We start from the raw sequence: 14324 nt of genomic DNA, 5'->3' as shown, positions 1-14324 counted from the left end.
AGACAAGACAATATTTCACAACCCACTAGAAAACTCATTAGCTGTTGGGGAAGGGGGGGGGGCCACATACACAAAGGAGATCTAGTGGCACGGTTTTTCCATATGGATTTCAAAGCGGTTAATGCTTTGGTTCTGGGGACTCGTTAGAAATCGAACCTTCCCTAGTAGCGGTATGCCGGTCTCAAGTTGGGTCTGCAAGACTACAATTACGAGTGGGGATATGCAGAAATGGAAATTCCGAGTAGTCCTTCGCCGGTGTGAGCTAGAACCCTCCATGTATCAGCCAACGGGAGCGTTTCGAATCGTTGGATTTTGCGTTTGCGCTGGGATTCACATCGGTAGAGTTACAGAGGCTTTTCCCTTTGTCCTTATATAAGATAGCCTGGAAATAGATATATGTTAAGAAGCCCAACGTCTGCGAGACATTGCGCAATTTTTATTTTTTTTCGAAATTAGCAGTTTACTCCCTTACTACGCGGTTCTTAATTGTTTCATGAACGAGAATGCCTGCCCCGTCGAATGGCTGACGCCGAAAGCAATTGCAGATGTCTTGACACCCAAAAGGGTTTCCTCAACATCTCGATCAGGGCGTGCCGAGAACAACCCGTATCACCAGGATCTGTTACCGCATAACATATCGTTCAGCGCCGAACAGACCCAATAGCTGATGATTCCGGTTGTGTCGAAGGACGTAGGCGTGCAAGTGTGAGTGTCGAAGACAGGCTCACTATTGTCTGGGGAAGCTTCATCTTCGGCTCAAGCTCCAACGTGTTCGGGGAATGCCGTCTCGTGATTGTGAGTGTGAGTGCGCGTGCGAGGAGCGGAGGTAGAGGCGGTTATGGTTCCGAATCTATATGGGGCGGGAGACGAGGAAGATGGAGCTGCTAATCCGTGTACAGCATAATATGTGCCGTGGTCGTGCTGAAGTCCGATGTGCAGCTTTATAGATGATGTAAACGGACTAGCGACCAGGAGAGAGATGACTGAACGCGAAAGGTAGAATGAGGAGAGCTCATGGTGTAAAAGGTATGGTTAGAGAAATTCGAGGTAAGATTGAAGCGGCGATTGCTGAGGCTATTATGGAAAGATGACTACGTAGAAGTATATACTTGCTTCAATATTCAGACTCAAGCATGGTAACATGCCGTCGCTAGTAGACATAGGCACATTTTTACTATCACGAAGTATGTACGATGAAGGAAGGCGCCCCATCTTGTAGATAAGAGGAGAAGCGAATCGCAGGTATTACAATTGCCAGATGCATTTAGCATTGGGCTGTGCCATTTCTGGCGGCCACTAGCTATGAAGCGAAAGCAGACAAAATTACCGTAACGATAATCTACAGCCAGTGGCTTGAAAGGTCACAGGCGAGACGAACTTGGGCGCCATTCTGACTAGGTCGTATTACGGGGAACCACTGCAAGTATGGAGACGATATATGAGGGCCGGAGCTTATGGTGGAAATCGACACATTCTGTCACGGAACAAGGAGCTGTATGCCGTGTACGTGATGTATTGGATGATGATGATAGAGAACAGAGACAGGTCTGCGGAAGGTGAGGCTATATACAAGAGATGACACGTGCCTGCCGTACCCTCACCGCTACTCCCTAACACATTCTGTGAGCGACTTAGCTTAGATACCCCAAGAAACTTTAGATGGAACGATAAGCTGTAGTTTAGCTAGAGGAAGACGTGAACTTGAGCCGATAAGCCTGTTTATTGGGTTAGCTGGTGCGGATATCAAGATTGAGATGACAGTAAGGTCGCTAACTGCTCGCAGTTCTAATCGGAATAGGGTATCAGTGGATTGTAATACATAGAAGAGCAAACAGATCGTTCGGTCCACATCAGACACTGCATGTCCATAGGAAGGCTCTCATTTAGGTGGTGCAGGAAGTGGAACGCTCTTCCACTTCTTCTCCCCTGGTTTGGGATCTTCGTTCAATACCAGTAGCGCCCTACTTCCACAGAAGCGTCCAGGACCAGCCACCCGCTTAACATCATGGTATGATCCGGTGAGACTGCTATCGGATTCATCCTGCGCAGGTCCCTTCCCTGTAGTATCCCATCTCCAGACTTTCTCAACCACCTCGTCCCCAGGGTGTTCTAGTCTCCGTGGATTTCGATAAGGCATGCCGATCAGATGGTTGAGTGCGTTGTGCACAAAGGAGTATAGACGTTCCGCTCGACGCGTGAAAGGAAGCCAGCTAAGAGTTCGCGAATCATAAGCAACGCGGATGAAGGGATTGGTGAAGATACCAGATTCTGTCGTAATATTGCGGCCATGCCGAAGATAAGTGAGATCTGCCTGAATAAGGCAGCATTCAGACGCGTCCCAGAAAGGGTCTTTTTCGTAGCGGAAGCGGAGTGGTGATACATTGAGGTCGGCTGAAGGGTTCTGGTCTGGTTCACCAGGAGAGTTTCTCCGGGGTTGGGTCTCTAGGAACCATTTCGCTTCAAAGGCTGTCATACCTCCCCAACAGGCACGCACTCGAACTGCATCCTTTTGGTCCAAAACATCCTGCCTACTTATTCCATCGCCAGCGTCAGTAAACCATGGGAAAAAAGGTATCCCCATCGCATATCCTTCAAAATCTCTAGTCGCAAACCGATCATAGAATTTGAAGGCATTGATAAAGTCCACTGCGCACACCGCACCGTATTGCGCGCGGCCAGACGTGTCAATGTTTGTAGAGAATAGTAGATGGACAGCGTCGATTGGATTGAATACTACGTCGTTGACAAACAGAAGCCTGTCATAATGTACTGAAGGACTGGCTGTAGCTATGAGCGGGCGTAGTGCTCGATTTCTGACCTCTGCAAGAAACGCGATACGTTTCATTCGCCTCTCACCAGTTGGTATCGTGACGCGGGGAATATCTCCAAGGGGAAGATGCTCTGAAGTGAGAGAGATATTGCCTACAGGAGACGCTGTAAGTCTCATTCGGTCATAAGACTTTTTCTAAGGACACTTACAACTAAGTTTGTCTCGGAAGGTATCAAGAGCTGTATTTGCGGAAGGATCGGCATCGTTCTCATACACGCTCAAATGAACGTTTTCTGGCCCTAGAAGCTCCACCAGCTTCAAGACTGCGTTACCCCAATCTCCTCCGACTAGGTCTCCTCCAGGGTCGTACAAGGCAGCAGCGATAAACACTTTCTCATTGTGAACATTCCCTCGTCCCGGCTTTGACGATTCTGAACACCTTCTCTGGAGCGCCTTGTAGTGACCCGGTAAGTGGGTATACGAAGGCCAGAAAATGATGGTGAATACGAATGATGTGATGATGAAAGACAATAGAGTGACAAATGCCCAGCATATAAGGCGGTAATGCAGTCGTCGTTTTCTTGGTGAGCAAGATGTTCCGGGGTTTATTGCGAGAATCGTCCCCAGTCGTGATCGTATAGAAGGCCACGCCGGTGATCGAATCCAAGACCACGCTGGGAGGCGCCAAAATCGGGATACATTCGAAGGAGACGAATAATGCCCTAGTTCTGTGTTTGACGTCTCTGTAGAATCCGAGGACGTCCTTGGGAGAAGTTCATACTCTTCAGACCGACAGCAGACTGGAGCCATTGCTCAAAATGTGGTTGTAAAGGTTACCGGTAGTGTTAGCTGAAAGCGCGGAGAAGGGGGAGGGTCATGGGGGCTCTCTCGGACTCTGCGTACAGAGGCATAAAATGAGTGGTACAGCCCCTTGCATCATGTGGTCAGAGTGCAGGTGGCGGGTAGGGTAAATTACGGTACGGGAAGTTGATGAAAGAGATTTCATTGGCCGCAATAGCCTTTACAGGTCTAAAAAGCCTTTGTTACGCTGCATTTACGAGATACACAAAGAATGCGCCACGATCGCGCTTCGAAATGTAGATCGTCCTTCTCTGCGTGGATATTGAATGTATGGAGCGGTGGTGAACGAGGTTTGAACTAGTCCCTGTCGCAGAAATATCGTTCTAGCCACTACGTTTGGGCGCAGCTGTTTTATGGAAGGAGGATGAGAAGTGCCCCAGGGCCAGTATCCCGCTGCCTTCATGCCGTGCGCTCTCGACAAAGCTATCTGGACATTCCTTGGTTGCCATTGGTTGCCAACGCACAAGGCGCAGGGCGCGTGGCCACTCGCAAACGACGATAACAAGACAGGCTCTCTGCCGCAACGCCTTGTCTGACATCCCTTTGTGAGTTTAAAAGCTGGCGCGCTAGTGACGACGGCCTCCTGTTGGCTCAGAAAAGGCGACTTGGCTCTGGAAAACCTTGTAACGTGCGTCCCTGCGTAGCGAGAAACCCTGCGTGGCGAGAAAATCAATAGGTACATTGACTTCAAAAAACTCAGACTCTATGCACACATTAATATTTCCTACAGCTCTGTATAAATCGTGTACTATGCCTACTGCTGAATATTTATAACACCTCCTACCTAAAAATTACGTTCGCATTGTCGCCTTCGCGCCTAATTTGCGGAGAGCCTTCTATCGTGGCAAAACAGAACTCCTTCACCACAGCACTACTATTAAGCTCTTATCACTCCTAATACTTATAAAAAGGCGTTATCCGAGTCTTAGAACCTCACTACTATATTAGGAAGTTATTATTAGCCTTATAACTGCTATCGCACGCAAATTTATGCTAGGTCGCTACGTTAATCGGTACCTCTAACCGAAGCAACAATTAATAGCGGTTAGTGTAAGATAGTTCCGTACCCGAAAATACTTATAAAGGCATAATAATTAAGTAAGGCCTGTAACCCTCTAACCTGTAGCTGTGCAAAGTCTTGCTTTATTTTGCTAACCCTTAGAATATATAAAAGTCCGACTCTATATTTCTAAAACTAGTAACTGCTACGCACACTTTATCTCCTATACACGACCGCCACCTTCTCTATATTCTGCGCCGCCGCATACAGTTGCTAGCGAATACCGCTTCACCCTAAACATAGCGGTAATACAGATTCTACCCACCTATAAGCGGAAGCCTTAACACCTAACCTTATATATCCGGCACTATTAGCCTACGCACGTGATTTGCTATAGATAAGTACTTTTCTAAGTTACTACAGCTTAAGTTAATAAGGGTGTAGCCGGAACAGGCCGGCTGCTCTCCCTGCTAGCCCACGCAAAGCACTAAAACTTTTAAGCCCTAATTTACTGCCTGAAAGTGCCGCTAATTATCCTAGCTAAACAGCTTCCGGGTAGCTCTAATGCGGATATTAGTAGAATATAGCTCTGCACTTTAAGCGTGTAACGCAGCTGCTTATGCTCGCCAGCGCCTGCAGCTTTCTCCCTTCTAAAGGCTAATAACTAGAGGCTAGCTCCGCCTGGCTTTTTAGCCTTATTTAGCTAAAGATAGACCGGCGCTTTTATAAGATAAAGCCAGCTCTATAAAGCTATTACCTTACTGCTATCCTTTCTATTACTAACCTTTATAAGTTTACTAAACCTACTATCTAACCTATTCTGCCGCTATACCGGACTATAAGCTCTGCCTTCTAGCCCTTAATAAAGGAGGCGTTTAAGGCCTTTTAACGCTTTAGATCTTAAAGCAGCTTATAGCAGTTATTAATCTAGAATTGCCGCTAAAGCCGTGCGACTACTTTAATATAATTAGCGGCACTAGCACTAGCGGGTTTATTAGCAGTATAGTTAAATATACTAGATATCTAGCTAACTACTATAGTCTTCTTATAATTATACTTAGCTAACTTTAGATAATAGTTAACGAGTATATAGATATATATATCTTGCTATCTAACTATATATTTTAGAAGCGGAGACACTAAGTAATAATTAAAGGCAACGTCTAGGGATAATTTAACTTAACTAAGCTAGAGCGCGCAATTAAAAAGATTATTGCAAGGTAAGGCTTAATAGAGAACGCGCTGTTAAAGAATAATACGGACGTAAAGTATAAAGTATAAGTGCAGGCCTATATATATAACAGGTTGTAGCTATACTAACTAGTATAACATAGGTTTATCTATATAATAAGTAAGGAAACAGGCGATACAGTTGTCACGATAGCGCTACACGCGAGAGGTCGAGGGCTTAAAGAGGAGCGTTGATTAGGTGCTATGTACAATGCTACGTGGAGAATCAAGACGTTGTGTAAGGGACAGGAAGACGGGAGACGGGCCACCGGATATAAGGGCGTGGCCGAGCGCGTGGCGTACGGCCTCTATGCCGTTTCGGCGCGTGGCACGCGTGTACGCGAGGTCCTTACCAGATCAGGTGATAGGAAAAGGGGGCAGCCGGTAGGTGGCTGGAGCGGGACAGGATAGGAAGCGGAAGCGAGACGGGAGCGGAGCAGGGCAGGCAGAGCAGGAGGCCGGCCAACGGTAGTAGGCCGGTGCAGATTGCTGGAGTTGTAGCAATCTGCGGCAGAATTTCGGTAGGTAGGGTGTCGCGGTCAATACCGTGACAGTACCCCCCTCCTAAACCTAAGTCTCTTAGCGAGTAGGAGGCGCTGTTCGTGATGTGTACGGCTATTTATCGGGAGTAGGGCTGTGAATTAAATCTTGATTAAGGTTTCAGGGTCCAGCAGGATAGGGCTTATCGGACGCAGGATTGTAAGCTTCGGGGTGGCGGCAATAATAATTAGCCGCAGTAGTAGTGTTCTTTAGGTTGTTAACAGGTTGCCAGGACAGGTTATTATATCCAGTCTATTAGACTAAGTACTTATATTACTTTTAGCGCCGGTTTAGGCGCATACCTTTAATACAGTTAATATACTATTTAGTTTCTTCTTTAACTTAAATAGGTTTAGGTGGGGGCAACTTCTAGCTAGGCAGGTAGTTAGCTTATAGAGCAGCAGGACAGAGTAATAAAATATAGAAGATAGGATATATTTTTATAGATTTAGGTAGGCCTAGTTAATAGGTGTATAGAAAAATAATCTATATAATTAGGAACTTTCCTAGGTTTTTCTAATTAAGCTTTTTAGCGGGTTAATTTATATAGATATTCTATATATCTAACTAAACTTTATTACCTACTTTATAGGCTGGTGCGCCTATATATTTTTAGTTAGCATATTTTTTTTATATTGCTTAGGCCTAAGTTATCTCTTTATAGATAAACTACTTAATATCTAATATTTTATTAACTATCTAATTAGCCTTAAGTGCTTATAGTACTTAATAGGCAGGGCGCAGAGTTCCTAATAGCAGTTTAAAGCCTATTCTTAGGTATTATCCTAAAATAGCAATAAACAGTATTACTATTATTAATTTAGATTAGATATTATTTACCTTAAACTAAGTAGATAGCAGCTAGGTAACCTAGTTATCTTGCTTATAGTTTATATAGGCGCGGAGGACTTATTCTAGTATTAAATTAGCTTTTTCTATTTAGCTATTAGTTTCCGGGTGGAAGGCTAATAATAATTAGGCTTTAATATATAGTTGCTTATAGAGTTTATTCTAAAACACGGAGATAAACTATAATCCTCGATTAGATATATATATATTAGGTAATCCGTAATATACCTAAATATATTAGTAGAATAGGTTAGCTATAGCCTTAGCTATAATTATTCTACAGGGAATTATATATTAGTACTTGCTTAGGCGGTCTACTATAACTATAATATTAGTGCAGTCTTTAGATTTAGGTAGTTTAATAATAAAGTTAATAGAAATATTTTACTAGTAATACTGCAGGATAGGCAGGGGTTTTAGAAAGCTATTATACTTCTTTTTTAAAGCCTTTATACAGTAATAGGTGTAATAGTATACTATAAATCGGCGGATTATTTTAAATATATACGGCTAGTAGTATTTTTTTTAGAGGATTTCTAAAGTTTTTCTATATCTAGAGTAGCTGCTAACAGGGGAATTATATATATAATAAAGCAGTTTAATCTTTAGTTTATTATTATTAGGAATTACTATTTAGTTGCGGAAATAGAGCTTACTATCTTGCTCTTTATATTTGCTTAGGGTAATCTTTTTAAAGCGGTATACTCCGGAGCGTAATATTTCTAGAACTTCCTAGATAAACTTATTATTTAGGTATTTATTCTTAATAATCTCCTAAATTATTTAGTTAGTTTCTGTTAGATTTAACTATATAAACAGGTTAGAATAGAGCAGTATTTAATTTCGGGCTGCTTAAGCTTTTTTTTACGCAGGCGTATTTTATATATAACGCGTTAAGGCGTTAGGCTTCTTACTATACTTACTAGGTTAGTAGGTAATTAAAAAGTTAAATTAGGACAGGTATTTAGACTAATAAGCCTATTAGTAGCTTAACTACTTTATAGTTATAAAGTACTGCAGGTTCTTATAGTTGCTAAAAACCTAAATTAGGAATACTGCGCCTTTTAGTTTAGGCCGCTATTATTTAAAGTATTAAATAATTACTAAAAGTTTCTTATTATAGATTTTATAGTTATATTTAGCAGGACTTAATTATTTTAAAAAGTAGGCTATAGGTTAAAGTATTCCTTATTTATCTATTTATAAAAGCACTCCAGCGTTTATATAGTTAGATAAATCGGCCTTAATAATAATTAGCAGTTTAGGGTTAAAATAACAGAGGATTAAGGCGGTGGTAAATACTGTCTTAAGTTGTTTAAATACCGCACGGCAGGACTTATTAAACCGGAACGGAACATTTTTCTTTATAAGTATAATTAGGGAAGCGGCCAGGCTAGAGAAATTATTAATAAATTATTAGTAGAAGTTTGCAAATCTAATAAAGGCTTATATATTCTTAATATTATAGGGGACTTCCTAGTTATAGATATTCTTAATCTTATTTAGGTCTATACTAATTCCGCCGATTAATATTATATACCTTAGGTAGGTAACCTTATTCTAATAGAATTTATACTTATTAATATCTAGTTATAGGCCGGCGGCTTTTATTACTTCTAGGACTAGCTTTATATAATACTAGTAGTCTTTAAAGTTTTTGCTGTATATTAGAATATTATTAATATATATAGTATAGAATATATCTAGGTACAGGCGGAGCATGTTGTTTATATAGTGTTAGAATATACTAAAAGTGTTAGCTAATCTAAATAGTATTACTAGGTATTTAAACAGGCCGTATTGCGTTTGGAAAGCAGTTAGCTATTTATTTCCTTTCGCGATTTATAAGCGATTAAATGCGGAGATAATATTAAGCTTTATATAGTATTTTGCCTTACTTAATTATACTAGGGTTTTCTAAATTAAGGGGATTAGGTATTAGTTCTTAATAGTTATAGTATTTAGCGCGCGGTAGTTAATATAGAATTATAGGCCTTCTCCGGGCTTTTTAATAAAGATAACTGGAGAGGTAATAGGTAATAAACTAGTATGGATAAATCCTTTTGCAAGGTTGTTATTAAGGTACTTCCTTAGCACCTTTAATTTATTTTATAATATTCTGTATAACAGGCTAAATCCGTGCAGTTTGCCGTTTTTAAGTATAATCTTATAATTATATATTTAGTATTTAGGTAACTTATTAGCTTCCTATTAGGAAAAGGTTTTTAGTAAATAGTAATATTATACTAGGACTTTTATAGCTAGGTTAGTTTAGGTTTTTAGAGCTAAGGCCTTATTAATATTAGTAATAGTAATAGCAAAGATTTTATAATTAGGTTGTTGGGCTAATTGGGTTATAGACGCTGCGTTTAGTATACGGATATCTGTCCGGGTATTAGGTTTAAATTTAGAATTAGATTTAGTTTTGGGTTCGGTTTCTAGCTTAGGTTTAGGGTTAGGTATATTTCTCTAGTGTACTATTTTAGGAAGCTAGTAATTATATCGGTGTTATATAAATAGGCTTAATTACTATAAGTAAAAGTATTAGGTTAGAAGTATTAGGCACTGCTTAATAAGGGGCGCTTTAGGAAGCTGTTTTATATAAGTTTTTATTGTAGAGGTTTAGGAGTTGCGTAGGTATTACGCCTAGTATTAGGATAATCGAAATAATAGTTATTAGTTATTATAGTTAAATCTAATATAGTGCTTATATAGCTAGGGCTATTTTAGTAGTAGCTTATATTTGCTAAGTTCTAGTATATAGAGACGGATCTATTCTATATAGTTTAGGTAGCGGAGGGTTACTTATGTAGAGTGTGTAATTTATTCTTTTTTAAGTGTTTTTCTATTAAATCTAGTTAGGTGTAAAATATAAGGGAGCAGGTTAAGGCGGAGGTTCTATACGCGCGCTAGATTCCTGTAAATATAACCTATACTTATAGCTCTACTATTAATTAGAGCTATAGCGTCTATATAGGTAGGGCCTTATTATATAGAAATAGGGATAAAAATCTATTATTTTTAGGAGTTAGGTTTAGGTTTTTTAAACAGGTTTATAGAAATCCGGGGTTAGAATAGTCCCGGGGGGTAACTTAGCCCTGGAATAGGGCTTTTAATAACTTTTTTATACAGGATAAGCGGCTCCCTTTAGATTAATTAAAGCTAGAGAATAAAGTAGTAGATATAAAGAAATAGCGGGCAGATAAAAATTAGGTAGAATTAGTTAATTGCGCGTATATACGCGGTTAGGGGCTTAAAGGCTTATCTATGCTAGATAATCGGACTTAGGGTAAGGGAATAGAGTAATTGCGGGAGATATAGCTATGCTTTCCGCATTTAAAGCAGAGGCCCTTTTAATAATATTTATTTTATTTAGCTAAGCCGGCTAGAGTATATTTAGATATATTAATTTCTATTATATCTAGGTCTTTTTATAATAGAGGGGAATATTAAAAGGGTTAGCCGGGCAGGAATTATAGATTATTATTATACTTCGCAATTAAGTTGGCATAGTTATTTAGATTATCCGGGGTAGTAGTACTAACTATTACACGGCGGAGTTTATTAAAGAGGGAGTATTAGAGCTAAGTTATTAGGCTAGCTTTATTTAGATCTATATTAGCAGCAAGTTATTAGAATTTAGTAAAGTATAATATAAAAGCACGCCTTTTTTACTTTAGTATATAGAGTTAATTTAAGGATATAAGTTTCTAGTTCGGATTACTATATATAGCCTGCAGGAATTAGATAAGTTAATTAATAGTATAGATATTTTAGTCTATTAAGGGGTTAATAAGTATTAATAGGTTAGATTTTAATTAAAAGTAAGTATATAGCAGGCGAGCATGTTTAGTTAGGTATTAATTAGTATTTCCTTCTAGTTTATACTATAGTTATCGGATAAAAATTAGAAGTTCCTTTTAACTCCCCTTAAATATTAGAGGGTTAATTAGATATTTAGTCTTTAGGGTTAGCAGGGCGGCGGCTATTAAGAAGGAGTTTATTAAAGTTAGTAAAGTAACTTTAATAGTTAGGGTCTATATATAGTTTATATTATTAGCAGGTATTAAGCTATTATTTAATTTATAAATAGAAGGCCCTGTAAATTATTAGTCGGGCGCTAGTAGTAGAGTAGGGGTAGATTTAGACTAAATTGCGGCTACTTCCTCCTATAGAGCAGCAATTTCCTATTTCTAGGCGGACAGGACTTCTATTACAGCAGCCTGCTGTTCCTTTATAGAGCTAACAAGCTCTAGAAGTATTATAGTCGGGTTAGCAGGGGTGTCTATAGTAGTAAAAGTAGATATAACGTAATATTATAATAGCGCTACACGCGAGAGGTTAAGGGCTTAAAGAGGAGTGTTGATTAGGTGCTATATACAATACTACGTAGAGAATTAAGACGTTGTGTAAGGGACAGGAAGACGGGAGACGGGCCACTGGATATAAGGGCGTGGCCGAGCGCGTGGTGTACGGCCTCTATGCCGTTTCGGCGCGTGGCACGCGTGTACGCGAGGTCCTTACCAGATCAGGTGATAGGAAAAGGGGGCAGCCGGTAGGTGGCTGGAGCGGGACAGGATAGGAAGCGGAAGCGAGACGGGAGCGGAGCAGGGCAGGCAGAGCAAGAGGCCGGCTAACGGTAGTAGGCCGGTGCAGATTGCTGGAGTTGTAGCAATCTGCGGCAGAATTTCGGTAGGTAGGGTGTCGCGGTCGATACCGTGACAACAGTGCGGCTTACTAGCTACCGCTCGCCACGCAGGCGTAAATAACTGCTTTGCACGACTAAAATATAGAAAGCAGGCTATACAATATTAGCAGCCTTATTCTTTTTTAATTCTATTATAATTAGCAACTTTAAAAAGGGCTTTATTAACAGGGCTATAGGGGTAAATAACCCGGTGTATAAGGTATAGAATAAGGCTTAAAACCTATAGCTATCTAGCTCGCTTAAAAATAAAATTAAGTATTTAGTATTAATTAGAACCGGGGTTCCGTTTCTTACGCTGTTTAAAAATAATCTAGTTAGTATTAGCTAGAGTCTTCTAGTAATTACTATAGAAACGGAAAAAATAGTAGAGCAATTCTCCTATAATAAGTTAGGGCTTAATAATACAGGATAGTACTATTAGTTTAACGTGTTAAGAAAACTAGAGGATATTAGATTAGAAAACTTAAAGTAGAAAAATATAATTATTATAGCTATAGATTAATATATAGAGTTACAGGTGGTGTTTAAGCAGATAAAAGCTTATGCGGATAATATATCCGGAAGAAAATATTAGTGTTTTATTTAGCCTATTAATATATAGTCTATAGTTTATAGCTAACTAAAATCTTTTAAAAATATAGAAAGCTACTAAATACTATTTAGTTTATAAGGTGTGCCTATAGTAAATAAGTTTATAAACCGGCCCTCTAATATAGCTAAGCTTAAGTAAGCCCTTTTTTTATAGAAAAAGTGCTGCTATAAAAAAGTATTTATATTATATAGTTTTAGCGGAATAGGTAAAATATAGCTTGCTATTAAGTTTATAAAAAGGCACTGCCGGAAGTTTAGCTTAGTGTTCTAGCTTAATAGTAGAACGGAAGACAGCCTTAAATAGAGTATTGCAACTTATACTAGCAGGATTCTAGAAAAATAGATTGCAGAAAGTAGCAGGGTATACTTAGCTACGGGTAATAGTAATATTAATACTATAATTAGGAATATAGAGGGCTAGCTAAGCCTGCTAGATAATACTAACTAGCTAATAGTTTTTAATAATATTAACTAAAATAGTAAAAGGCGTAATACTAACCCTAATATATATAATATTACCTAGTATCTCTCTAGAGCAGACCATAGATTAGTGCTAATTATAACTTAGCTTACTAACTTAGAGTAACTTAGTAAGTTGCAGAAGCTAGGTAAGCTTAGTAATAACTAAGTATAGACTATATTCCGGTAATAGTATAGTAGTAGTTATAGTAAGGCACCTAAGCTATAATATAATTTATATTGCGTGTATATAACTTTAACTATTAGGTATAGATATAGTTAAAAGCAAGGCGCTGCTAATACTTTTTAACAGCCTCCCGCTAGCTATTACTTAGGCTGCCTCCTATCTATAGTAGAGCAGAGTTAGTATTAGGAAATATATTAAGCTCTATAAGCAGTAATAGAAAGGCCTTATAAAATTATAAGACTAAATTAGTATACTACTTTATAACTACCCTAAATATAGCGTTTAGATAATATAGACAATTTTATACTATATAATTTAGGCTAAAAGTATAGCAGCGGCTAACCTGCTCCTATTTTAGGCGTATTTAGATAATAAAAATATATAGTATAGTTTTCTTAGCAAAGTAAGTAAGCAGTCTGCAGATATAGCGGATTATATATTAGAGTAGCTCTCTAATATAGTAAGTAATAAGGTTAAATTTCTTAAGGCGGTTTAGCTATTATACAGCTACTTTTTAGTAGAAAACGTGCAAGATTTAGTAAGCTATATAACTTACCTAGTAGTGCACTAATAGGCGTTTTATATACAGGATAAAGCGCAGCGGGTAGTATTTACGCAGCTAGCAGTAGTAGTAGTCGGGTGGGCAGTGCTAGGTAGGTTAGAGAAGCAGTATATAATAGGGTAATATCGGCTCTTAGGCTATTTATAGCAGTGCTTTTAATAGGTTATAAGGTAAGTAATAGGGGCCTAGCTAAATTAGAAGGAACTAACGCAAATAAAGCAAATATTTATAAGAATAGTATAATACTAGGTGCAGTTTACAGGCTGGGAATACTATACACGGACTAGAGTAAGCTAGGTAAAGTAGAGAAAATATATAAGCGAGCGCTATAAGGAAAGAAAAAGGTACTTAGAGTAAAGTATATATTAATACTTAATATAGTAGGGAACTTAGGCAACCTCTATAAAAACTAGGGTAAGCTAGGTAAGGTAGAAAAGATATATAAGTAAGTGCTGTAAGAATATAAAAAGGTACTTAGGGCAGAGTATATATTAATACTTAATACAGTAGGAAACTTAGGCCTTCTCTACGCGGACTAGGGCAAGCTAGGTAAGGTAGAGAAAATAT

General features: G+C 38.9%; 1 protein-coding gene across 1 annotated transcript; it reads right to left on the bottom strand.

Moving 5' to 3' along the window:
• Positions 1 to 1843: 1843 nt before the first annotated feature.
• BDZ99DRAFT_565695 (uncharacterized protein) lies at positions 1844 to 4932 on the bottom strand (the record flags this gene model as incomplete). The annotated part of the gene is made up of 3 exons (XM_033727506.1): positions 1844 to 2922; positions 2980 to 3223; positions 4900 to 4932. The coding sequence occupies 3 exons, from the start codon at positions 4930 to 4932 to the stop codon at positions 1880 to 1882; spliced, it is 1320 nt and encodes a 439-aa protein (XP_033582722.1). The 3' UTR covers positions 1844 to 1879.
• Between the last annotated feature and the right edge of the window lie 9392 nt (positions 4933 to 14324).

The sequence above is a fragment of the Mytilinidion resinicola genome, assembly GCF_010093595.1.
Source record: "Mytilinidion resinicola strain CBS 304.34 unplaced genomic scaffold BDZ99scaffold_2, whole genome shotgun sequence".
NCBI classification, from domain to species: domain Eukaryota; kingdom Fungi; phylum Ascomycota; class Dothideomycetes; order Mytilinidiales; family Mytilinidiaceae; genus Mytilinidion; species Mytilinidion resinicola.
The sequence above is the reverse complement of the archived record's forward strand: the minus strand, read 5'-3'. Positions and strand labels throughout refer to the sequence as shown.